General features: G+C 47.1%; 1 protein-coding gene across 3 annotated transcripts in view; it reads right to left on the bottom strand.

The window, feature by feature from the left end:
* The window catches only part of ABR (ABR activator of RhoGEF and GTPase), a 298,848-nt gene that overhangs the window by 228,903 nt on the left and 43,611 nt on the right, over positions 1 to 26,334 (bottom strand). Inside the window, exon 1 of one of the 3 annotated variants that reach the window (XM_044000092.1) lies at positions 11,230 to 11,780. The exons of 1 other annotated variant lie outside the window; for it this stretch is intronic. Coding sequence is in view for 1 of the 2 variants with exons in the window: in XM_044000090.1 (XP_043856025.1) it covers positions 520 to 580 (61 nt within the window). In the remaining variant the exon portion in view is untranslated. Of the gene's footprint in view, positions 1 to 519; positions 908 to 11,229; positions 11,781 to 26,334 lie in introns of those variants that run through there. One more of the 3 variants, XM_044000090.1, reaches the window with a different exon arrangement.

The following is a 26,334-nucleotide window of genomic DNA, read 5'->3' as shown; positions in this document are numbered from 1 at the left end:
GGGAGGGCTAGGGATGGAGGAAGGAAGAGAAGGGCCTGGGCTGATTGCAGACCTCTGGGGATTTTCAGTACGGTAACCCCAGTTGCTCCCCAAGAGAGCCCAGCCCAACCCCACACGTCTCTAACTCCCTTTCACCCTCCCCCCAACTTCCACCCCCAAGATTCAGGAGATGGAGAAGCTCTGGCAGCAGGGGAGGGGAGGGGAAAGAGGGCAGCAGCAGCTGGTATCACAAGGAGCAGGTGCCGCCAGGTGCAGCCACCGAGGCCAGAAGGTGCCATGTCACCCCGATCGGAGCCCCCTCCCATACCACCCCCCCATCCTCCGTCCTTCCCTGGGTTGGGTTACACAACAGGTAGGGAGGAGGGGGCGGCAGACCAGCTGCTCTCCCGCCAGTGGGAGGCCAGTCTCACCTAAGCCCCAGCCTCCAGCCCGGCGCGCACTCCTCCGGGGGGCCGTGACCTCCGTCCCTGCGTCCCCCCGTCCCTCCCGTCCCCCGTCCCTCCCGGCGCCAGCACGTACTGCTGTAGAGGGTGTCGATCCAGGAGAGGCGCGGCAGGCCCCGGTGGCTGAGCGGCTCCATGCCCCGCTGGCTGCGCTCTCTCGCTCGCTCTCTCGCTTTCTCGCTCGCTCGGCTCCGTCAGATCGGAAACCCGACCCTCATTGCACAACAAAGGAGGGAGGAGGGCGGCAGAGCTGGGGGAGGAGGGAGGCTCGGCGGGCGGCCGGGGAAGCTGAAGTTGCCGTCAGGGGCGGGGGAGAGGCCGGCAAACAGGTAGCAGGGAGGGAGGAGCGCGGCCCCGCGGGCCCCGCGCCAGCCCCGAGCGAGCGCGCCCGAGGATCGGGATCGGCTCGGCGCGGTGCCTGCCGGCCGCCCCTCCGGCCGCCCCGGGCTCCAGCTGCGGCTCCACGCGAGCAGCCGCGCCGCGTACTGCCGCCGCCGCCGGCCCGGGGACGGGCAACTTCCCCCGGGCTGCGCCGCGTTCTAGGGGGGGACGGCGGCCGGCGGCCAATCGCAGCGAGGCTCGGCCCCGCCCCCAGCCCGTGGAGGGAGGGGGAGCGGGGGGGGGGGAGGGGGAGGGCTGGGGGGCGCGCCTCCGCAGTTGGAGGGCCTGGGGGACGCCGCCAGCCGTCTGCTAACTGCCGAGCTGAGGGGCGAGGACAGGCGTGGGGGGAAGCCGGCTTCCTCCCGCAGAGAGCGAGTCCCGGGGCTGCAGTAGCAGCGGGGCCTCAACCTCCCCCAACCTAAACCGGGTACACACACACACAAAAGTCTTAATTTGGAAACCCTGCAGTGGAGGTGGTGAGTGGGGTGACATGTGGCGCGAGCGAGATCGTCTGTGCGGGAGCGCGTGGACTGTCACAAGATCCCAGATCTGGAGCCGAAGGGACCTCGGAGGCCGTCCCAACCTACCCCCTAATTTTACAGGAGGGGAAACTGAGGCTCAAGAAACCAAGCTGATTCCTAGATCTGGGGATCAGAGGCATCATCCAGTCCAGTCATTTTAGAGGACGAAACTGAGGCGGAGGCTAAAGGACTTGCTCAAGGCTCAGGTCGTAGGCATGAGCTCTCTGCATTCCGGCCAGATGGACACCTGCCATCCCGGGATGTCCGAGCGGAGCCTCCAGGGGAATGAGAATCACCCGACCGGCCCTCCGGAGACTATTGAGACTATTGAGAGATCTGGCAGGAGGTACGGGAGGAGGGTTCTCGGTCTGCATCAAGCCAACACGCCGAGACAATGGGCCAAGTCCAGCTTCCCTCCCAAGAACTAAGACGGGGTCGGGGTGGTTGACACAGGACACTGCCCCAGAAGGGCAAGTCTACAGTGGTTCCAGTCCTACCCTTTCTGGGGATGGAGGATGGAGGTGTCAGCTGCCAATCTGGAGGGTATATAGATGGCCCTAAAAGATGCCCCCCTCCAGTAACTCAACCCTCACAGAAAGGGGAGAGAGGACTGACCTCGAAGCCAGGAAGACCTGGGTTCAAGTCCTGCCCCAGGGTGACTCTGGGTAAGTCCCTTAAACTCTCAATGCCCCCAGAAAGCTCTTTAAGACAATAAATGCTGCAGAGAAATTGCTAGTCTGGAATGGTTGAAGGGAGTTCTTCCCTAACCCAAAGAAATCACAGGTCAGGTTTAAATTCAAACAAACAACAACAATAATCACAAAAAAACCTTTGCCATTCCATAGCCTCCTCTTATACCCAATCATCCAGTCCGAAAGCATTTATTGAGCACCTACTATATGACTGGTACTGCAGTCTGGGACACAGGGACCTTTAAAAGATGGTGATAATAGCGGCTGGATTTATATGTCATTTTAAGATCTGCAACAACATCAGCAATCCTGTAAGACAGGTAGGGGAGATATCGGTTACCTCATTTTACAGAAGAAAAAACTGAGGCTTAGAAAGATGAAGTTACTCTGTAACATACAACCTGGACTAGAATCCAAGTAGCTAGGATGAGTTCAACTCCACCTTCAGATACTAGCTGTGTGATCCTGGGCAAGTCACTCCATCTCGGCCTTCCTCAGTCTCCTGGGGTTAATGATAACATGTATTTCCTAGGGTGTTGTGAAGATCAAGTGAGATCATTGTTAGGTGCTTAACACAGTGCCTGGCACTTTAAAATGCTTCTTCCTTGGGGGCAGCTAGGTGGCACAGTGGATAGAGCACTGGCCCTGGATTCAGGAGGACCTGAGTTCAAATCCAGCCTCAGACACTTGGCACTTACTGGCTGTGTGACCCTGGGCAAGTCACTTAACCCCAACTCCCCCCCCCCCCCAATGCTTCTTCCTTTTCAGTTTCTCCACTCCAATGTTCCTTCCAGTCAAAAGGCTCACCCTAGATTCTATCTCTCCATTTCTACTTAAATGTAACTCCCTAGAGGGCAGCGCAGTGGCTTATATATGTTCCTGTTTGAATCATCTCTAACTCTTTGTGGGAAAACCATAACACACCAATACTGTCTGTGGGGTTTCCTTTGGCAAAGATACTGGAGTGGTTTGCCATTTCCTTCTCCAGAGGATTAAGGCAAACAGAGATGAAGTGACTTGCCCAGGGTCACATAGCTAGTACATGTCTGAGGTGAAATTTGAACTCAGGTCTTCCTGACTCCAGGCCCCCTCAGGGGCCTCAGGGGTGTCTATATGTTGTCTCTCCCCACCCAACCCCATAGATTGTAAGCTCTTCAACACACTTTAGTTTTTTATTCCTATTGGCTAGGATAGTCCCTGGCACACAGGGCACACAAGCATTTAACAAATGTTTGCTGATTGACTAAGGGACAGAACCCAAAAAGCAATTCTGATACAGATTCTGGGGGATCAGCCAATGTTTGTTGATCTCTGACCAGAATCTAACGAGGCCCCCAAGGGCATGGTGCTGCCCTTTAAAATGCCTTTCTTATTTCTCCAAGTTGTTTCTCTTCTATCCCTCCCCCTCCACAATCATTGTCAGTTTATTTGGTATAGAGGCAAAGTGTCCTGGAAGGCAGTATCCTCAGTGCCTACCTAGCCAGAGCCCAGCACATAGTAGGCACTTAATGCTTCCTAAGAGTGGAAAGAAAGGAAGCTGTTTGGAGAAAAGGAGGGGCAGCACTCTAGGCTAGATCTCATAGTGTGTCACAGAAAATTGATTGTCTTAGGAAGAGAAATACCCTCTGGTATGGATTTCTTTCCAAACATGCTAGCTATGTGCCGGAAGTTACAGCTCTTTATGTAATCCTTCCGTTCTTTGCATCTTAAAATGTTTGTGTTTGTTGATCATTGTTAAGATCACAATTAAAAATTTTTTTAAAGAAATGGACCCTCACTGATGGTGGTGGGGCCTTGTTCTTGGTCCCCAAAGCCCCAGGCTTAGCCGGAATAAGAGGCAATGGACTCCAAGCTAAATGGTCCTCCGACTTCCCTAGTGGCCATAGGGGCCGGCCACGATCTTTGGAGCTGGGAGCTCATAGATCAAATACAGCTGCAGATGTGGGAAGGCTAAAAGGCCCCTTATTTATTGTTTTTGGTTTTTTTACACAGAGGGTGAGTCAGAGAGCCCTCTGTGGGCTCCACCCCACTTCCCTTCCTCCCCTCTCTCCTACGTTTCCAGGTTTTAGCCACTCAAATTCTCCAGCCCTGCTCCTTTGCCCTTGTCCCACCCAGCCCTGGCTTGCAGAGAAGATGAGAAATACCAAGGCAGACACCAAAAAAATCCCTCCAACGGCACCTGGAGTGTTGGCAGGAAGGGGGGGAAGTGCATCTCCTAGGAGCGGCTCCAGAAATAGAGCCACTATGGGAAAGGGACCAAACAATCTTCTAGAAGAGCCTGAGTGAGGAAAGAAGGGAGACACCCACGGGAGAGGGGGGAGGAGGAAGAGAAGGGGAAGGGAGGGAAGTCTTTCTCCTTTATATTGGCCCTGAAACATTGCCTCTTGAAGTCAAGGGCCATATCTTCTCCATTCCCCTCCCCTCCCTGTCCCCCCCACCAATACCCTGCCCTTGCCCCTAAGGAAAAGGAAACAGAAGCATAGATCTAGAACAGAAAGGAAGGACTGGAATTTTATCTAGGCCAACCATCTCATTTGCCAGAAGAAACAGAGGCCCAGAGAGGGGAGAGTGATGTGCCCAAGGTTACACATAGATAGCAAGTAACAGAGTTGGATTTGAACTCATATCTTCCAACTCCAAATTAGTACAATTTCCTCTATACCAAGAACATGAACCCAGACTCATCTATCATCCCTCATAGGAACATAGGTTTAGAACAAGAAGGGAGGGGCGGCTAGGTGGTGCAGTGGATAAAGCACTGGCCCTGGATTCAGGAGGACCTGAGTTCAAATCCAGCCTCAGACACTTAACACTTACTAGCTCTGTGACCCCGGGCAAGTCACTTAACCCCAATTGCCTCACCAAAACAAAAACCAAAAACATCATCTACCTCCCTTTACAAAGGAGGACCCAGAGGTGTACATGATCACATGGGGAGCAAGTGGCTGAAGCAGGATTTGAACCTGGGTCTTCCACCCCCCAATCCTCATGTCATTCCTCCCCAGTCACCAACCTAGGGACAAGGCTGGCTTATTCAGAGAACACAAGGCAACCTTTGCCAGTGCTTTCTGTGTCCTAAAGTGTCTCCCAAGGGCCACGTCCAAGTGTATAGAACAAGGAGAGAGGCCACAAATATATCCATCCAGGAGCCACGCACATTTGCACACATTATGTCTAACCTAGCATGGACAGCTCCTGGTCTGGCAGTTTACAGATGAAATGAAGTTTCTACTCCTGGGGCTGACAATTTGTTCATTTTCTCAATCTCTTCCTGTCCACCCCCTGTCACTGATATAGACCTCCTGCTTCAAAACTCTACCATGGAGAAGAGAGAGAAACAAAAAGCCTGGAAAAGGGACAATGAACAGCAAAAACAGTGGTGAAAACCACTGGACCAACATCTTTTGGGAGTCCTATGAATGAATAAGCATTTATCCACTTGAGAGAAGAGGAGTATTCACCATGACCCTTCTGTCTTTCTTGTCCTACATCATCCAGAACACTGATTAAGAGCTGGAAGGTACCTTAAAGGTTATCTATTCTATGCGCTCCTTCCCCCACCCCACCCCCCCCACTTTACAAAGAAGGAAACTGAGACCCAAAGTTAAGTGACTTGTCAAAGGTCACACAGGTATGAAGAGGCTAGGAAGTAACCTGGGATCCTTTGACTCTAGACTCATCCTTTCCACTATGCTATGCAGTTGCCTCTTCCTTCTTTTACAAGATGTGAAGTAGGGGAGGCAGCATCCTAGGGGAGGAAGAATGGTTTTGGAGTGAGGGCATGTGAATTTAAACCCAGCTCTGCTGCCAACAACCTTGGTGACCTTGAATCACTCACTCAACCTCTCTGGGTCTCAATCTCCTCATCTGAAAAGAAATGAAGGTATTAGCCTAAAGGTTCACTGCATGCCCTGCAAATTGGCAAAGATGGAAACATGTTGGAGAGGCTGTGGTAAATGAGGCACACCAGTATATTGTTTGTGGAGCTATGAATCAGTGTAATCATTCTGGAAAGCAATTTAGAATCATGCAAATAAAGTGAGTGAAATCTCTTGGCTCAGAGATCGCATTCCTGTGTGTGTGTGTGTGTGTGTGTGTGTGTGTGTGTGTGTGTGTGTGTGTGTGTACAGCACCTCAAGGAAGTCATTGTTAAGAAAAAAGTTCCCATATATGCCAAAATAGTTACTTTTTGTGATAACAAAGAATTGGAAACAAAATAGATACTCATTAACTGGGAAATGGTAAACAAGCTGTGGTATGTGAATATAACAGAATATTGCTATGTCGTAAGAAATGACAGATACAGTGGATACAGAGAAACCTGTGAAGAACTACATGAACTGATGCAGAGTGAAGCAAGCAGGCAAGAAAACATACAACAATGTAAAATACACACACACACACAATTTTAAAATGACTTAGAAAATTACAAAGAATAAACATGGTTCCAAAAAAGAGATATAAAAAGATACTCCCACCCCAGCCAACCCTTTGTAGAGGTGGGAGGTCCACCAACGTGGTACATTGCACATATTTTTTAGACCTTTGTGATATACTGATAGATTTTACTGATTTATTTCTTTTGTCATTTTTAGTCTTTAAAAATATTATGTTTGGGGGGCAGCTAGGTGGCACAGTGGATAAAGCACTGGCCCTGGATTCAGGAGGAACTGAGTTCAAATCCGGCCTCAGACACTTGACACTTACAAGCTGTATGACCCTGGGCAAGTCACTTAACCCTCATTGCCCTGCAAATACACACACACACACACACACACACACACACACACACACAATGTTTGTCTGGGAGGGAAAAAGAAAGGGGTAGAGATGTGAGGAGGAATGTTGGTGAGAGAAAAGACACCAATGTTATTCAGTCATTTTTCAGTTGTGTCCAACTTTTCATGACCCCATTTGGTGTTTTCTTGTCAAAGATATCAGAATAGTTTACAATTTCCCTCTCCAGCTCATTTTATAGATAAGAAAACTGAGGCAAACAGGGTCAAATGACTTGCCAGGGTCACACAGCTAGTAAGTATCTGAAGCTGGATTTGAACTCAGGTATTCCTGACTCCAGGCCCAGCATTTTATCTACTGGGTCACCCAGCTACCCCCTCCAAAAAAGACATTATTACAATTAATTTTTTTAAAAAGGGGGGAGGGGAGAAAAACTCAAGGGGGTAATATTCAATGGCCTCTGAGGTCCCTTCCAGACAGATACTGACCTTCAAGGCTCTCTTCAACTCTAGGGCCCTTTATCCTTCAAGGAGATGCCTTAGCCCCAACTTGCTCTGAGCGAAAGCTAGAGCCCCAAGCGTCTGGGCCTTGGCACTGTGAGTAGGATGATCTAGGCCCTGAAGTAAGCCTCTGCCCTGATCACGCCTACAGGCCCTTTGGTTCCAGAAACCAGAAGAGGGAAGAGCCCAGGTACTCTGATTGACACAGCTTCTCTCCATAGGGTCACAAAGCTGAAAAGGGACCTCTGGGGCCACCTGGTCCAGGCCCTTCATTTTACGGTGGTTAATTAATGAGGTGCTGCTCATTGTAGAGCTGGGATACAAGAGGAAATGTGGCAGAATGCATAAAGGGCTGTATTGGAAGCCAGAGGACACGGGTTCGAATCTTGCCCCGACACTATGTGACCTAGGACAAGTCACTTCTCCCCTCTCTGGGCCTCAGTTTCCTTATCTGTAAAATGAGGGGTTGGACTAAATGACCTCTAAGTCAATGATCCTCCTGTCAAAGGTTATCAACATGTAACTGTCAGGCAACTCAGTGCCCACAGCCTGGGTCAGAGAGGATCTTCTGCCCCGGGGGGAGGGGAGGAGGTGGCAGAGTTAAAGACACCTAACACGAACGCATCAGAGCAGCAGTGAAGCACTCGTGGAGGTTGCCCTGGTTTCTGCTCTGCACCCCCCCCCAGTCTGTCCTCAAATCCCTGGGTTGATTTCATGCAATTGAGCAAATGCTGGGCAAGAAACCGTGCTGCCCCAGGCTTAATGGATAGGGCTCCCATGCCCTCCATCTGTTTGGGGGCTGACTGCCCTTGCAAACCTTTCTTTTCTGTTTACATGTATGCACATGTGTGCAAACACACATGTACATGTGCACACATTCTTACATGCATGTGTACGTGCGACCACACACAGTCATTTACATGCATGCATGTGTGCCTGCAAACATGCATGCACGCACACACATGAAGCCTGTTGTCCACGTCTAGACAGAGAGGCAGATATATAATAGCCATAGTTCCCTCTTTCTATATAGCTATATATAGACATCTATGTGTATAGATATCTACATATCTCTTATCTATCTCCCTGAGACCATCGCCTCTCTAGCTGGAGGCAGATAGGTTACACACATATGTATGCATACATATATAGAGAGAGAGGAGAGGGGAAGGGGAGGGACAGAGGGGAGAGGAGGGAAAAGAGGGGAGGCAGGAGGGAGAGGGAGGAGGTGGGAGAAAGAGAGGGAGAGAGAGAGAGAGGAGAGGAGAGGAGAAAGAGGAGAGGAGAGGAGAAAGAGGGAGAGACAGAGAGAGAGAGAGAATATATGAATGAGTATGTCAGTCGGTCAGTCCATCCTATGGAACTGTGGTCGATCAGAGTCCCTAAGTCTTTCAGAGTTGCTCGTCTTAACCACACTGCTGTGAATGTTGATGTTCTCTTGGCTGACCATTTCTGTGGACACTGGGGATCCGCCCTCACTCACCTTCTCTCCAGCCATCACCCTCTCCCTGAAGCTAAGCTCCACCTGCAATTTAAGGTCCAGTGCGTGTACTGCACTGGTCTAGCTGCTCTGGACCATCCTTACCTAGAGCCCAGAAAGCCCAGATCCCTACATTCAGGTTCAGATATGAAGATCTTCCTTTCCCTCTGCGTCCAAACTGCCCACTTAGAACTGTTCCCTGCAGGACATCAGGCACTATTACTTTCACATGGTAATAGTTTGGTTTCTGAGTGTCAGGGACAGCATCTCCCATCAGAAGTTAGTGTGATTAGCATAGAAATCAAGGGAAGGTGAGGGGTGGGGTGGGGTGGCCAGGAGCCAGAATATCACTAGGATCGTTTGGTTGTTTTAACCTATTCTCTTTTTCTTTTTCTTTTTTTTTTTGCTGAGGCAATTGGGGTTAAGTGACTTGCCCAGGGTCACACAGCTAGTAAGCGTTAAGTGTCTGAGGCCGGATTTGAACCCAGGTACTCCTGAATCCAGGGCCGGTGCTCTATCCACTGCGCCACCTAGCTTCCCCTTAACCTATTCTCTTCATCATAGATTTGTAATTGAAAGGGAACTAAAGGTAGAGTCCAATTCTCTCCTCTCCCCTCCCATTTACATATGAGAAAACTGTGTCTCAAAGAGGTTAAGTGACATTGGGGTCACCTCTTTGGGCCTCAGTCTTCTCATCTGTAAAGGACCATACTAAATGCCCTGAGATCCCTTCCCAGCTCCGGATCCATGATACCCTAACTCACTTGACCTTCCTGGGCCTCAGTTATCTCATCAGCAAAATGGGGCAGTTGGATTAGTATCTCTAGGACCTAGCACACATAATAAAAGGTGCTTAATAAATATTTGTTGAATAACCGATTGCTTTATAGATGAGGAGACTCAGGACCAGAGAATTTAAGTGACTTGTCCAAGGTCACACATAATACTCAAATCCTCTGATGCCAGAGCTGGGGTCCTTTTCGCTGGCCCACACTGCCTCCTGCCTTGGAGCTCGACAACTAAATTCAGACCTTCTTTTTTCAGCTGTGGACCTATAATCCCATAAATTCTTTCATGTCCCTGAGCCTCACTTTACTCCTCTGTAAAATGAAAGGGTTGCACTAGATGACCCCCCAGGTCCCTCCAAGCTTTCTGGCCGGTGATGTTTTAAGATACTAGATCTTTGAAAGGTCTCAGTTTCCTCACTAGGATGGGTGGCAGTTGGACTGCTTCTGAGGTCCCTTGCCACTCTCAGTCTAGGATCTGTGAAGGCAGAAGGAGCCATATTTCCTTTCATAGACCTGTAATTAACTCCCTGTCAGCTTCACGATTCTATTGCAGAGAGAGAGAGAGAGAGAGAGAGAGAGAGAGAGAGAGAGAGAGAGAGAGAAGGCTCCAAGCTGGGGAGGCCACCCAATTTCCCACTGTCACTGGGAGGCACTGCTGGGATTCTAGCAGACACAGCAACAGCCTCCGGATTGGCCCTTTGCTAAGTCAGCCACAAATCAGAAGGGAGCTTCATGGGAAAGGCAAAAAGAGAGAAGGGTTGGGACAGGACATCAGGTCCCATCGGGGCACAGATGACTCAGCACTCCAGGGACATTCCCACCACTCCAGGGACCATCCTCCAGAGGAAGGAGAATCCCAGTGGCCTGGCAAGGTGGAGTGGTCCCCTCTTCCCCTCCCTTCTGGCTACAGTTCGACATCACCTCATCCCCACCCATGAGCTTTACTCCCAAACCTGGCATCAAGAATGGGCTTTGGTTTTCTTCATTTGCCCCTTTCCCTCCCTCCTCTTTTCCTTTTTGCTATTCCTTGGGAGATCAAGGCAGCAAAGATCCCCCAATTATTCACTTCCCAGAAAAAAGTTGTGAGTCAGCCTGAATCATCAGAAGACTCTGCAGCATTGGCAGGATGTAAAGTGGCATTGCAATTAGCCCCTAGCTGAGATAAGATCCAGGACCCGGCAGTCCAGTTAACCACTGGCTCTCCCTTCCCCAGGCGACTCCCAAAAGGCTGGGTTGAAGAATACCCTTCTCTTTCCATAGGAAATTATGGAGGACATGCTAAGTGGATTAGAGCCTGACCCGGCTCTGGGTTAACAAATGTAACTCTAATATGGTCTCTTGCCTTCTAAGCCTGCTGCTGCCACTCTGAGCCTCAGTCTCCTCTTCTGTAAAACAAGGGGGATGGACTAGACGGCTATATCCATGATCCTATGACCTGGGCCTAAATCATGTCTCTGTTTCTTACTGCCTGTGTGACCTTGGACAAGTCACTTCTCCCTCACCCTCGATTTCCTTCTCTACAGAGTGAAGATGTTGGACTAGATGTCTTCTGAGGTCCCTTCAGCTCTCAGTATGAGAGCTATTCATTCTCCACACAACCACAATGGGCTGTTTGCAAATATTTCCAAGACTCGGTCAGAGCTGGACCCCATTGGACTGCCCTATGATCCCCTTCTAGTTTACTTACCAGAAAGTCCCCATGCTGCCTTTGGAAGGAGAGCAGGTCTGATGGGTGAAGAAGGGCTCCACAAAACCAGGAGAAAGTTCAATGGCTCCAACTTTGTGATGGGCTCTAAGCAGAGCAGGTGAATGAGCAGCCAGCTGGGCTAAGCGAGCACACAGTGAGCAGCTTTCAGTGGTGGGCCAGGCACGTGCCTGGCCCCTTCCCGCTGGGGCTGGCCCTGCCCTCGGCTTCCTCCAGCCAGCGTCCTGCCGAGTGACATCCCAGCTCAGAGCTCTCTACTCCCGTCCTCAGCAGGGAGCTGTGACGCCACCAGCCTAGGCTGGCACTGTCCCCGATGGGCTTCGACAGAAGGGATGCCAGTGGGGGTTGAGGCTTCTGCTCTGGTCCGCCAGGCATCACACAGGAGGGCAGCAAGGGCAGACGAGCAGCAGTGATGGAGCCAGTGGGCTTTCTCCCTTGGCTTCTTCCTTTTTCCCTTTTTTATTGAAGTTGGCCGGAGAGTGGCAGTATCTCTTTAAGGACCAGACCTCTAAAGCAAGTTCCAGCCGCAGTCCTCCATCCCTGGGCCCCTGATGCAGTATGTGGGAGCTCCCAGGTACCACCTGGTGGTCAAGCTATAGAAGTGCCACCAAGAGTACCTGCATTCATCACCCGCCCCCCCATCTTCAACTCAGAGTCCCAGGGGACCCACCTGCCCTATGCCCCAGAAAGCCCAGCAGCTGATGGACCCTTGGACACTTTGCTAGTCAGCAAACAAGGTGGAGCAATGCCTGTAGAAGCCATCTCTCCAATGGTAGAGGCAGAGGATGATAGCCAATAGAAAGAATGCTAGGCTGAGCAAGGACACTTAGTGCTAGTCTCCTCTCTGCCAATCAATCAACAAGGACTTCCGAAGGGAACGATGTTCCTAAGTAGTTGTCAGCAAGTGGTCTCCCCATTAGACTGGGAGGTCCCTGAGGGCAGGGATAGTCTTTGGCCTTTCTTTGTATCCCCAGGGGTCAGCACAGTGTCTAGCACACAGTAGGTGCTTAATAAATATTTATTGACTGACTGTCAGGCACTGGGGATACAAGGACAACAATGAAACAGTCCCTGCCCTCCAGAAGCTTATATTCTATCTGACTGGAAAGGATGCTGACTGTTCAAACCCTTGGCTTTGCCACAACTCTGGGCAACTCACTAACCGGCTCTGGGCCATAGTTTCCTACACTGTGAAATGAGAGGGATGAACTAGATAGATGGCCTCTAGGGTAGCTAGGTGATACAATGGATAGCGTACTGGCTCTGGAGTCAGGAGGACCCGAGTTCAAATCCAGCCTCAGACACTTGACACTTACTAGCTGTGTGACCCTGAACAAGTCACTTAACCCTGATTGTCTCACCCCCCCCCCAAAAAAAGATGTAGATAGATGGCATCTGAGGTCCCTTTCAGCTCTATAGTTCAGGTGGATAACCTTGGGTAAGTCACTAAAATTCCCTCAGCCTCAGTTTCCTTTTGTGTTAAATGGAGAGATAGGACTAGATGGCCTCTGATATCCCTTGCATCTCTAAAATGATGGTCCTATAACAGAGAAGAAGGAGCCCAGTGACACCAGAGGTTAGGAGGAAGTCCAAAGGAATGCCAGGAAAAAAAGTGAGAGTGATGGAGAATCTACCAACCCTTGGGACAACTGATACCCACTCCAGGCCTCAGTTAAAGGAAGAAAAGGTGGTAGTTTTCATTTTTAAAAAATGAAAAAGAAAGGAACCCTAAGGTGCTAAAATCGTGTGTGGGGGTGGGTGGGTGGATGTGGGTGTGTGTGTGTGTGTGTGTGTGTGTGTGTGTGTGTGTGTGTGTGTGAGAGAGAGAGAGAGAGAGAGAGAGAGAGAGAGAGAGAGAGAGAGAGAGAGCGCACTATTTAAATCTGGGGGAAATGGAGCAGCAGTACCATGGTGATCCTATTTCTACGTAGTAACACCCACCACAACTACACAACACTTATCAGGGTGCAGGCTGCCCTTCTACAGTCTTTATTTTTCTTCCTTTTTCCATTCAAAGAAGATTCTTGATGTTAGTTCCAGATATCACCTGGATAAAAGTGTATGGAGCACACAGCTTGGTCTGCCCTGGGTCTTCATTCCACTAGGAATGAGTCTAGGATGAGTCTGAGCAGAGTTATTTCCGATGTCAGAAGTGTCAAACATGCTGCTTGGAACACTGTATTAAAATGTAATGGGGAGGGGCAGCTAGGTGGTGCAGTGGATAGAGCACCGGCCCTGGAATCAGGAGTACCTGAGTTCAAATCCGGCCTCAGACACTTAACACTTACTAGCTATGTGACCCTGGGCAAGTCACTTAACCCCAATTGCCTCACTAAAAAAAAAAAATGTAATGGGGAAATGTTTAGCAAAACAAAAATGCAATACAATACAGATAATGTGGGTGTGTGGTTTCCTGAGCCAATCTGTGTCCTCAGGGATCTGAGCTTGACACTACTGTTGTGAGCAATTTAGGGCAAGGTATTTTGTCTCCTGCTAAGCTTCCCTGACCTCATGTATAAAATGAGGGGGTTAGACTAAATGACTCCTAGAGCCCATTCTGGCTCTGAATCTATGATCCCTGAGCCTCAGTTTCCCATAAAATGAGGGCATTAGCCTCTAAGGTTTCTTCAAGCTTTGAATCTTTGAATCTATGAGTAGAAATAGCTCAAAGACTTGCCATAATGGATGGTTAGCCTCAATACTAGCCGGATTCCAAAGGGACTTCGCTGCTCCTGAGAAGCAGAGAGATTATACTTGATTGTTACTGAATCAGCTGATGATGGTGTCCTCCTGAGTCATTCTGGGTTCTCTGCCCTTTCCTATCTATACTCTGCCTCTTCCTAAACTCATCGACTCTCAAGGGTTCAAGTATTTCAGATCCCATCTCAGACACTTACATGCTATGTGAGAGATCACTTAAATGACAAAATCAGCAGAGGAGATAGTTTGGGGGTAATTAATGGCTCTAAGACAGCGGGTTTTCTTTTTTCTTGCTTTTATTGGTATTCTTTGTGGTTGTTTTTTAAATCATCTTTGTTTCTGAATACATCTCTCCCACCTCTCCTATTGACAAGTTAGCATTCCTTGTGACCAAGAATTTATTTATTTGTTTGTTTATTTATTTTAGTGAGGCAATTGGGGTTATGTGACTTGCCCAGGGTCACACAGCTAGTAAGTGTTAAGTGTCTGAGGCCGGATTTGAACTCAGGTACTCCTGACTCCAGGGCCGGTGCTCTATCCACTGTGCCACTTAGCTGCCCCTGCACCACCTAGCTGCCCCATGACCAAGAATTTTTTTTTTAAGTGAGGCAATTGGGGTTAAGTGACTTGCCCAGGGTCACACAGCTAGTGAGTGTTAAGTGTCTGAGGCCGGATTTGAACTCAGGTCCTCCTGACTCCAGGGCCGGTACTCTATCCACTGCGCCATCTAGCTGCCCCCGACCAAGAATTTTAAGAGGGAAAAGAAGCAATTCAGCAAAACCCAGTCCAACAGCATATGTAGCACTCCCAATCCATAGTCCACCACCTCTGCAAAAAGGGGAAAAAAGTGAGTTTTCTCAACTCTTCTCCAGGGCTCATCTTGGTTATTATAATGACAGTCATTTGGGGTTGTTTTTTTTTTTTTCCCCATTTACATCACTGGAGTCACTTCCTCTTGGTTCTGTGTAATTCACTTTGTACCATTTCATATAGGTCTTCCCATACTTCTCTGAATGCTAATAGTTCATTATATTGTGTACCTCAATTTATTTAGCTACTCCACAGTGGTCACCTACTAGTGATTTCTGGGTTTTTGTCTTTACAAAATTTGTTGCCATTAATATTTTTTTTTGGTGGGGCAATGAGGGTTAAGTGACTTGCCCAAAGTCACACAGCTAGTAAGTGTCAAGTATCTGAGGCAGTATTTGAACTCAGGTCCTCCTGAATCCAGGGCCAGTGCTTTATCCACTGCAGCGCCACCTAGGGGCCCCTGTCATTAATATTTTGATGTATATGGGACCTTTCTTCCAGTGAAATAATGATTTTTAACCTTTGTGGTAGGGACCCTCATAGGGATATGGAATTTATATACAAATACAAAGCTATATATAAGCAAGCCCACTATTTTTCAAGTGGCTGTAGACCCTGCAGTGATGAACTAAACAAAAGCCTGGGTTCAAGTCCTTGTTCCTTGAACAAAACGCTCTATCGCTCAACGCCAGGCATGTTCTCCTTCCTCCTTTCCACCTCCAGGCTTCCCAAAAGCCCAAAATAAAACTTGCCCTTCTACAGGAAGCCTTTTGTGACTCCTGCTCTCTGCTAATTATTACCAATTTATCTTGCCAATAGCTCATCTGTACATAAATGAAGATAACAATGTTTGATTCAGTATGGACCCTCAGCCACTAACTCCAAGGACCCCCTGGCTTGCAGACTGGAAACCACTGCCCGGGGGGCTTTTCAAAAACACTTCTATGAGATCAGATTACCTCACTACACAGCCATCTCCTCGGTAGGAGAATGAATAAAAAACTTGGTATGCCATCTCTGTATGGTGTCAACTAGAGGGTGTCAGCCCATGAGGGACCTGGGTACCATCTATTGTTCTCAGCCTGGTTCATGGGACCCAAACATAATTGGATTTTTTTTTTTAAGTTCAACATTTTTCAGGGCAGCTAGGTGGTGCAGTGGATAGAACACCGACCCTGAAGTCAGGAGGACCCGAGTTCAAATCCGGCCTCAGACACTTAACACTTACTAGCTGTGTGACCCTAGGCAACTCACTTAACCCCAATTGCCTCACCAAAAAAAAAAGTTCAACATTTTTATCAAAGATTTGGACAAAGGCATATTAATCAAAATTTCTGGATGACACAAACCTGAAAGGCATTGCTAACACTGGAAGAGAGAACTAGGAGTCAAAAATATCTTAACAGCCAAGAGCAATGGGCTAACTCCAATAAAGTGAAATTTTAATAAGAGATCAATATAAATTTCTACACTTAGGTTTACAGTATCAGCTATGTAATTACAAGATGAGAGGGATGTAAATAGCCAACAATTCACATTTTTTTAAAAAAAAGACCTGTGAGGGGCAGCTAGATGGTGCAGTGGTAAAGCACCGGCCCTGGATTCAGGAGTACCTGAGTTCAAATCCGGCCTCAGACACTTAACACTTACTAGCTGTGTGACCCTGGGCAAGTCACTTAACCCCCATTGCCCTGCAAAAAAAAAAAAAAAAAAGAAAAAAAGACCTGTGGGCTTTGTGGACTGCAAGCTCAATGGAAATCAATAGCATGACCCAGAAGTCCAAAAGCTAATTGATTAGGCCAAAGAATTCACTTTAAGCTGTATTAACAGAACTATGATATTTATACAGTAGAAAGAACACTGAGTCTAGAGACACAGGACCTAGATTCAAATCCTCAAATGCTCACTACCTATGTGATTACCTACCATTTTACTTCCCAGGCCTCAGTTTCATCATCTGTAAAATGAGGGGGGTTGGACTAGATCAAAGCTTCTTAAACTGTGAGTCTGAATGTGGGGGTCATGAAAAATTTGGCAACAGTAAAAGGTTATGTATGCCAATCTTATATACCTATATGCCCAGGGTTAGTAAAACAAATTTCTCAGGCAAAAAGGTTACAAGTGGAAAAAGTTTAAGAAGCCCTGGGCTAGGTGGCCTCTATAGATCAATGATCCTATAATCCTAAGAATGAGGGAAGTGTTAGCCCCACCGCACTCTGCTCCGAGCAGACCACATCTGTAATGCTGTGCCCAGTCTTCTTCCAAAAGTTTTACCAATCAATGTCTTTGTGTATTGGTTGTCCTTCCCTGCTAGGTAGTACACTTATCATGACCCTTTGGGTCCATCCCAATGACTTATGAGATCAAGATGTCTGATGACTGACACTCCAAGAGCACTGCCAAGATAATAATGGTGTTAGAAAGATGGGGTTTGCATCAGGGAGGCGACTGGAAGTGTTGCAATCAATGCAACACAGCCTATTCCCTTCCTCCTGTTTAACTCTGGGCCCGGTTCATTAACCATTCATCTCAAGGCCTGAAAAAACAATCCTCTTATTGATTGTCTGTCCCACTCAACACATCAGCTGCTCCAAAACTTCTCTTCTCTCCTCAAGCCCCACACCAGAGCCTTCCCCCTACCCTCTCAACTGAGAGTCTGGCCATATAGTCTGCTGAGCAAATCAGGGCCATTTGTCACGAGCTCCCTTTTCTTCCAATCTCATCTCACAGCCCTTTGACACCATCTCCCACTATCTCTTGCTTCACTCCAGACTATGAAGAGGTGGGCCTTTTCAACAAAGCACCCTGAATCTCATCCTCCCCAGCTTTTCTCCAGCAGACTGTTCCCACTATCACCCCCTCCCAATCTTCAATCTCTCTCTGTTCCATTGCTGCTTATAAATATGCCCATCTATCATCCTTAAAAACTCTCAACAGATCTGACCAGCCTTGAAAGCCTTAGTCCTAGTATTAATTCTCTTTCCTTCTCAGCCAAATACCTTGAAAAGGCTATCTACGCTCACTACCACTCACTGGCATCTAAGTTCTCTGCAAACCGGATTCTGACCTCATCACTCAATTGAACCCACCCACTCAGAGGTACCAGTGCTCTCTTTTTTTGTTTTGTTTTATTTTTTGCTGGGCAATGAGGGTTAAGTGACTTGCCCACGGTCACACAGCTAGTAAATGTCAAGTGTCTGAGGCTGGATTTGAACTCAGGTCCTCCTGAATCCAGGACCAGTGCTTTATCCACTGCCCTACCTAGCTGCCCCCTCAGTGTTCTTTTTTTTTTTTTTTGGCAGGGCAATGGGGGTTAAGTGACTTGCCCAGGGTCACACAGCTAGTAAGTGTCAAGTGTCTGAGGCCAGATTTGAACTCAGGTACTCCTGAATCCAGGTCCGGTGCTTTATCCACTGCGCCATCTAGCCGCCCCTCAGTGTTCTCTTAATTGCCTCCATGAATTTTCACAACACTGTTCTCTTGGCTCTCTTCTACTTGGGCTGACCACTCAGTCTACACTGCTGGATCTCCATGCTCACTAAAAGGCTCTGTCCTGGGCCCTCTTCCTTTTCATTCTCTACCATGTCACTTGATGACATCATCAGCTCCCAGGAGTCCAGAGAGCATACTTCTACAGATGACTCCCAGATTAGATATACAGCCTTAGTCTGCCTGTCTCTCTGTCACTCTCTCTGTCTCTCCATCTGTCTCTGTGTCACTCTCGTTCCAGGTCCATATAAACACCTGCCTCCTGGACATTTCAACTAGACGTCCTGCTGGCATCTCAACTGGACCAACCCCAAACTCCTTATCTGCTTCCCTTCTTTTTGACTTCCCTGCTTCAGTCCAGGGCACCACTATCCTTCCTATCTCCATGTTTACCACCTTGGTGTCATTCTCTACCCTTAACTCTCATTCACCACTCCTATCCAATCAGCTACCAAACCTCATCATTTCCATCTCCATATCTGTCTCCACATAGAGAGCCTCCATTCCAGTGCAGGCCCTTCTCAGCTGTGACCTGGACTATTGAAATAGCTTCTGAGTTCCTCTCAAGTTCTCCAATCTATTCTTCCCATAGTCGCTAAAGTCACATGTAGATATGACCAGGCCACTCACTCCCTTACTCAATGAATTTTAGTGGCTCCTTATCTAGAATCAAATATAAATTCCTCTGTTTGACATTTAGATTTCTTCTCAAGGGGCAACTAGGTGGTGCAGTGGATAGAGCACCGGCCCTGGAGTCAGGAGGACCTGAGTTCAAATCCTGCCTCAGACACTTAACACTTATTAGCTGTGTGACCCTGGGCAAGTCACTTAACCCCCATTGCCTCACATAGATAGATAGATAGATAGATAGATAGATAGATAGATAGATAGATAGATAGATAAATAAATAAATAAATAAATAAATAAATAAATTAGATTTCTTCTCAGCCTGGCCCCATGCTGCCCCATCCAGGCTTATCATACATGATGCCACTCCACACATTCTACAATCTATTCATGCTGGCCTTCCTGGAGGCCATCCTAGAGGTGCTAAATGGTACAGTGAGCTGAGCCCTGGGCCTGGAGTCGAGATCTGAATTCAAATCCACCTTCATACACTAACTAGCTGTATAACCCTATGAAAGTCATTTAGCCTCTGTTTGCCTCAGTTTCTTCAACTGTAAAATGGGAATAATAACCTACCTCCCAAGGTCTTTGCGAGTATAAAATGAGATGGTATTTGTAAAGTGCTTAGCACAGTGTATGGCATATAGTAGGTGTTTAATAAATGCTTGTTTCCTTCTTATACTCCTTCCTCCCTAGCATTCTTCAGACACAGAATACTCTACTTCCATACGTTGGCATGGGCAGTCAGCTGTGTCTGGAATGCTCTCCTTCTTAATGTCTACCTTTTGAAATCTCTTCAAGACTCAGCTTAAGCATCACCATTCCACATGAGGTCCTTCTGGGCTCCTCTAGGGGTCAGTGCCTTCTCCAAGGTTATTTGATATCTGCACCATAAATGTTTTGTGTGTAGCCACATATGTGACTGTAATCTGCCCCAGTTGGGCAAGGATGGTTTTATTTTTGTCTTTTTATCCCTAACACCTAGCACAGTGCTTGGCACATTGTAGGTCCTTAGCAAATGTTTGCTGATTGGCTGACTGACCATATAGGACACCTGATCTGACCCTGGCATTTTAATGGATACGGAAACTGAAGCCCAGAGAAGGTCAGACAGGCTGGATGTGGAGCTCCTAGGGCTTCTAACCTCACTTCCAGCCCTCTTTGTATCACATCATGCGCTTCCCTCCTATTCTGCAGCTGGATACAGTCAACATGATAAACCAATAAGCAGGGGCCATCCATAAGGAATTCCTTTTCTTCTTTGTCACTGGCAAATGCCTTTGGTGAGGATCCTAGATCTAAAAGTGCTTCAGAGGCCATGTAAGCCAACCCAATTTAGAGAAGGGTCAAAGGCCCAGAGAGGTTGTGGCTTATCCAAGATCACACAAGTGTTGTTGGTCCGTTGTTTTTCAGTCCTATGACCCCATTTGGGGTTTTCTTGGCAAAGATACTAGAGCGGCTTACCATTTCCTTCTCCAGCTCATTTGGCAGATGAGGAAATGGAGACCAACAGAGTGAAGTGACTTGCCCAGAGTCACACAGCTAGTAAGTGTCTGAGATCTTATTTAAACTCAGTTCTTCCTGGCTCAGTGCTCTATGTAGCATGACGCCACCTAGTTGTCCAAACCAGTAGTAAATGTTTATTCATAGGCTCACAGACCTGTAGCTGGAGGGGACTTCTGATTCTTTTCTACAGTTGATGAAACTGAGGCCCAGGGAGGTTTCTATGAGCTGCCCCACATCATGCAGGGAATGTGCCAGGCAGGACTTAAATTCAAGTGCTCTGACTCCAGAACCAGTATAGTTTCTAATACACTACACTGGTCTATTTCCCCCCACACCTGAAGATTATAAAAGATTGTTGAACAAAATAACGAGAACCGCTCCAAACAGAATTATGGGCTACCTTTGGAGGTAGTGAGCTGCTTGTCACAAGGGCTCTTCAAGCACATGTCTCACAAAAGTAAAAATACAAAGTAAGAAAGAAAGAAAATGAAGTCAAGTCAAGAGTGTTGTTTAGGGGAAATTCCTGTTTCGGTACAGGTGATCTCGATGGCCTCTGACATCCCTTCCAGCCCTGGGATTCTCCAGTTCCATTTCAGTCTCTAGCTCTGGAGTCCTTTTTTGGGGGGGGGGGGGCAATGGGGTTAAGTGACTTGCCCAGGGTCACACAGCTAGTAAGTGTCAAGTGTCTGAGGCCGAATTTGAACTCAGGTACTCCTGAATCCAGGGCCAGTGCTTTAACCACTGCGCCATCTAGCTGCCCCCAGCTCTGGGGTTCTTAACCTTCTTTTGTGCCATAGGACCCTGTGGGGAAGCCTCTGTAACCTCTGTAAGCCTCTCAGAATCATGAATTTAATGTATAAAATACATAGTATTGGGGCAGCTAGGTGGCGCAGTGGATAAAGCACTGGTCCTGGATTCAGGAGGACCTGAGTTCAAATTTGGCTTCAGACACTTGACACTTACTAGCTGTGTGACCCTGGGCAAGTCACTTAATCCTCATTGCCCTGCCTCTCCCCCCCAATATATATAGTATTACAAGTAAAACCAATTAATTGTATTGAAATACAGTAGGTAGCCCAGTGAATAGTCAGGAAGACTGGTCTTCAACAAGTTCGAATCTGACCTTAGACACTTACTAACTGTGTGACCCCCTAGCAAGTTACTTAACCCTTTTGGCCTCAGTTTCCTCATCTGTAAAATGAGCTAGAGAAAGAAATGGTCGACCTCTCCAGTATCTCTGCCAAGAAAACCCCAAATAGGCTCATAAAGAGTAGGCTACAACTGAAACAACTGAACAAAACAGTTATCAAAAATGTTGTGTTTTTGTTAACTTCAGGTTAAGACTCTCTGATCTGGAAGTTCACGGGTAAAATGAGAAGAACATGTGGGCACAGCTGATAAGGCTGATACAAATGGGTTAGCAGAGCTCCCTCCTCTGAGGCCACACTTTAATCGGGAGTCAGGGCTTAGCCACAGGGCTCCAGGGGAAGGGGGAGGGAAGAGGACACAGCTCTCAAAGAACCTTCCTGCTCTTCACTACATCAAAGCCATGGGTTTGGAACATCTCTAAAGGCGACATCTTTCTCCCCCAAAGAAAATGCATTCTTCCTCCCCAGCAGTTTTTGGGGAACAGGCTTATCTGAGCAGTTTCATCCCCCTCCAGAAAGTTCTACCTCCTCACCCTGAGAAGCCTTAGATGTTTTGAGGCTCAACTTAGGCATCATCTCTTTGTGGTAGTGGGCACCCCTAGAACTGAAAAACTGTTGAGCATGCACCCCCAATATGTACTTACTTATTTGTAAATTATATATAAATGCATTACTATGCTAATAATTCTACATGTTCTGTTCCTTACACAAAAATAAAAAGGAAAAAAGAATTAGATGGAAACGAGATAATTAACTGAGCCTAAAATGAACAGTGAGGTCCAAAAGTTCAGCGAGTAGCAAGGACAATATAATATGGTTCTGTGCTTTAGAAAATCACTTTGATAGCTGTGTGGAGGCTAGATTGGAGTGGGAAGACCCTAGAGGCAGGGAGACACAATAGCCCAGGTGAGAGGTGATAAGGGCATGAACTCAAGTGGGGTCCCTTGTGTGAGTGGAGAAAAGGGGAAAGATGTCAGAGATGTGAAGACAGAAAAGCCAAGAGCAGGCAGTTGCCTGGATGGTACTATGGTTGCATACTTGGGTGTCTGGAAGGAGGGTATTGTCCTTGACAGAGAGAGGGAAATTCAGAAGCAGGATCAGATTAGAGGGAAAGATAATGTAAGGAGAGCCGAGATGCTGATCACAACTTACTAACTATGTGAGATTCACCCACATGAAATGAAAAGGTGGGAGTAGGGCTCTTACTAGTTACTGCCCCAAATGCAGAGCCTGAGAGCCGCGTCAGAGCCTGATCTGATCTGGGAGAGGGTATGCTCGAGCTGGAGGGGGAGAATTTCAGAATGGCGCCCAAACTGTAGAGTACTCAGGTAATTATTAGGGTTCTAACTACCCTGAGGGACCATATCAGGCTTAGAAGGGAAGCTGGGAGCCTTCACAATGGAGAGTGCAGTTGGGGAGTGTTGAAAGGATGGGGTAGGTGTGGCTATAATGAAGACCAACCCCTCAACTGACTATATCAGAGAGAGTGGTATTTGGCCCATTTTGCCACCCTCTGATTGGCTGATCACACATCCTTTGGGGTCAGGCTGTGCCCCCACCCACTCTTTTGTAAACCACTATGATCTACTCTTGTCCTCTATCGGAGCATGAGGCTTGGACTCCTACTCTGAAATTGGGATGGATATCTGTAAAGGATTCGTTAAAATAGATTACTAAAAAAAAAAAAAAGTAAAATAGATTACTAACGTTTTGTGGTAGAAAAGAACTGGAAACAAACTAAATACCCCTCAGGTGGGGAATGGCTAAAGAGGGCGCTGTATCAGAATGTAACAGCTATTACTTCACAACAAGAAACAATGAATACCATGAATTCAGAGATGATGCAAAGACATATATGACTGATACAGAGTGAAGTAGGCAAACGCAGGAAAATAATATGAACAATGACAATAATAGAAATAGAAAAAAATGCCAAAACAAAACAAAAAATTAAACTGAGTACTGCAAAAGTATAACTACCCTTGGCCCCAGAAAAGAAAAGATGAGAAAATGCACCTTCCTCCCTTCTTTGCAAAGGAGGTAACTAAGGGCAAGGAATAGTGCATATACTTTCTTTCTTTCTTTCTTTCTTTTTTTTGGCAAGGCAATGAGGGTTAAGTGACTTGCCCAGGGTCACACAGCTAGTAAGTGTCAGGTGTCTGAGGCCGGATTTGAACTCAGGTCCTCCTGAACCCAAAGCCAGTGCTTTATCCACTGCGCCACCTAGCTGCCCCTGCATATACTTTCAAACATGGCTGATGTATTAGTTGGCTTTGTTAAACTGCTTTTTTTTTTATCTTTTAAAAATCTTTATTACAAGGGATGTTTCTCTGGGGAAAAGAGGGGGAAGAGAATACTGGAAAATGAAAGTGTTAATAATGAAAAGTAATAATAAAAATAAAATTTTCATTTTTAAAAATCGAATTGAGTTATTGAAGCTACATCTGGGGTTCTCAGTCCTCATAAACCCATATAGCAACATGCCTGGGTCTAAGGTCAAGGGTCTGAATGGGTTTGGGGGACAGCAGGGTGGTAACTGTTCTTTCCATTTGCATTGTTGTAGTCATTGTGTATATTGCTCCTGATGATCTGCTTATTTCATTCTGCATCAGTTCTTCTAAATATTTACAAGTTTCTCTGACTTCTTCATATTCACTGTTTCTTATAACATGTATTATGTTATAACATTGCGTTCATCCACTGCACAGCCTTTTTAGCTATTTTCTGATGGGCACTGACTTTGTTTCTAATTCTTTGCTACCAACAAATGCTACAGAATTCTATATTAAAACATACTTTCCAAGTGTTCATTCCTATTTTAGAGCGAGTATGAGACTCAGTCCTTCACCTCTCTTCATTTTCCAAAGGACAATCTGACTAGAGAGAACTCATACTCAGAGGGCAAAGGTGTGTAAAATGGCATTCTGGGTTGTCTCTAATTCCTCTTTTTACCCACAATTTCTAGGATCAGGGTCAAGGCCACATTTGCCAATCCCAGATCTATCTCCAATTTCCATCCTTATTAGCCCTCAGGATGAAACTCTTGCCCCTTTCTCTCATAACTGCCTACTTTGGAAACCTTAAAGCCTCAGTGAGGTCTTCTTCTCTGATTCTAAAGAGGCCAGAATTCTCATGTCTTGTTCTTCTCCCATACCCAATCTCAGGAATATGACAGTACTCAGTTCCCTTTCATGTTTCACCAAACCATTCTTATAACTATTTCTGTCCTCATTGCACAAGTTTCCATCTTTGAGAAAAATCACATGCTAGTCATGTGAGTGTGATGACAGAAAAAGAAAATGCTTACATTTTGTGACATCTCCCCAGGGGCTCCAGCTCCTAGCTTTGTCTTCCCAGCTACCATACCTAACTCCCTACCTCTGACATTCCCCAAGGAGTCTAAAGTCCCCCCCAACTCAGGACAATCAAGGGAAACTCTCCCCCATCCAGAATAGCAGGTCAATGCCTGGTTCCCAGCTTCTACCCAGAGATGGCGGAGAGATCAGGGATGCTGAGAAGGGGGACTCTACTGGGCATCCTGCTGACCCACAGGTCCCCCCTCCCAACTAAGAAGAAGACAATCAATTCCAACTCTCCCAGTTCTGAATACAGATCAAGATGTGGCTCTCAGCTTCCACCCCAAGTAGGAGGAGAGGTCAGGACACTGATAAGGGGACTCCACCAAGCATCCTCGTCGTCTACAGCAGCAGCACAATCAAGCTATTATATGAGAACTATCTTGGCGCCTCTTCCCTTGTCAGTCCATCAGAGCCTGAGCTTCCCTGATTCTTGGTACAACCGTTTTATGGGAAGTCACTTCAGAGTCTACATAAGGTACAGCTATGCCAGGAAACTCCAAGATCTCATTATTGGGAGGAGTCAGGAAAGAACTGCATTGAAGGCTTGGCTTTTTTTCGGGGGGGGGGGGAGAGAATGAAGGCAGAAGGAAGAGAAGAGGTTTTAAATAGATGTTGCCATACTGAATATTCATAACTTCCAAACTACATAGAATGAAAAAAACCCTCACAACAGAGACACCTAGGAGAATAAATCAAAACCATGTGGCACACACGATCTCCTCTGCTACTATGTATCCAAAGGTACTTAATAAGACTCCACGAAGGGTTTACATCTCAGTACTCTTGTTCAGTGATAAAAGGCAGTTATTTGAGCTATCTGTGCAATAGTTCTAAGAACATTAAATACTAAAAAAAAATCACAACTTCCCTAGGTTTCAATGTTCCTATCTGTAAAGGGGCGGGGAGGGGGGGGACTAGATGGCCTTTTCTAGCTCTAGAGCTAAGAACCTATGGTCTCTCTGAGCCTCAGTTTCCTCAATCTGTTTCCAAATCTTGTTGTTCCCACTTACATATCTCTCACACAGTCACTGCCACCCTCATCATCTCTCAGCTGGATGGATGCAGGTCCCTTTGATTCAACTTTCTCCCTGCTCTGTTCTCTCCTCCACTCAGCTGCTGATTTTCCTCAAGCATAGGTCTAGCCATGTTATTCCACTACTCAATCAATTCTAGTGGCTCCCTATTACTTCCAGGATTAACAATAAAGGCCCCCTCTCCCCCACACATAGACACAAACCTTGGATTTAAAGCTCTTCATAAGCCAGCTTTTCCTGCCCTCCCAATATTCTTTGTTCTTTCCTCCCCTCTACCTACTTAGGAGTCCCTGGTCCAGCTGCAGCGCTGGGTTGTGATATGACAACTCTGCAAGACTATTTCTTCCACCCCACAGGAATCTCTTCACCCTGGAAGCTCCCTCCACCCCTTCTCACTGTGGAAGTGTGTGGCCT

Source organism: Dromiciops gliroides, chromosome 4 (genome assembly GCF_019393635.1).
Source record: "Dromiciops gliroides isolate mDroGli1 chromosome 4, mDroGli1.pri, whole genome shotgun sequence".
Lineage (NCBI taxonomy): Eukaryota > Metazoa > Chordata > Mammalia > Microbiotheria > Microbiotheriidae > Dromiciops > Dromiciops gliroides.
Note: the sequence above shows the minus strand (reverse complement) of the source record. Positions and strands in the feature narration are given on the sequence as shown.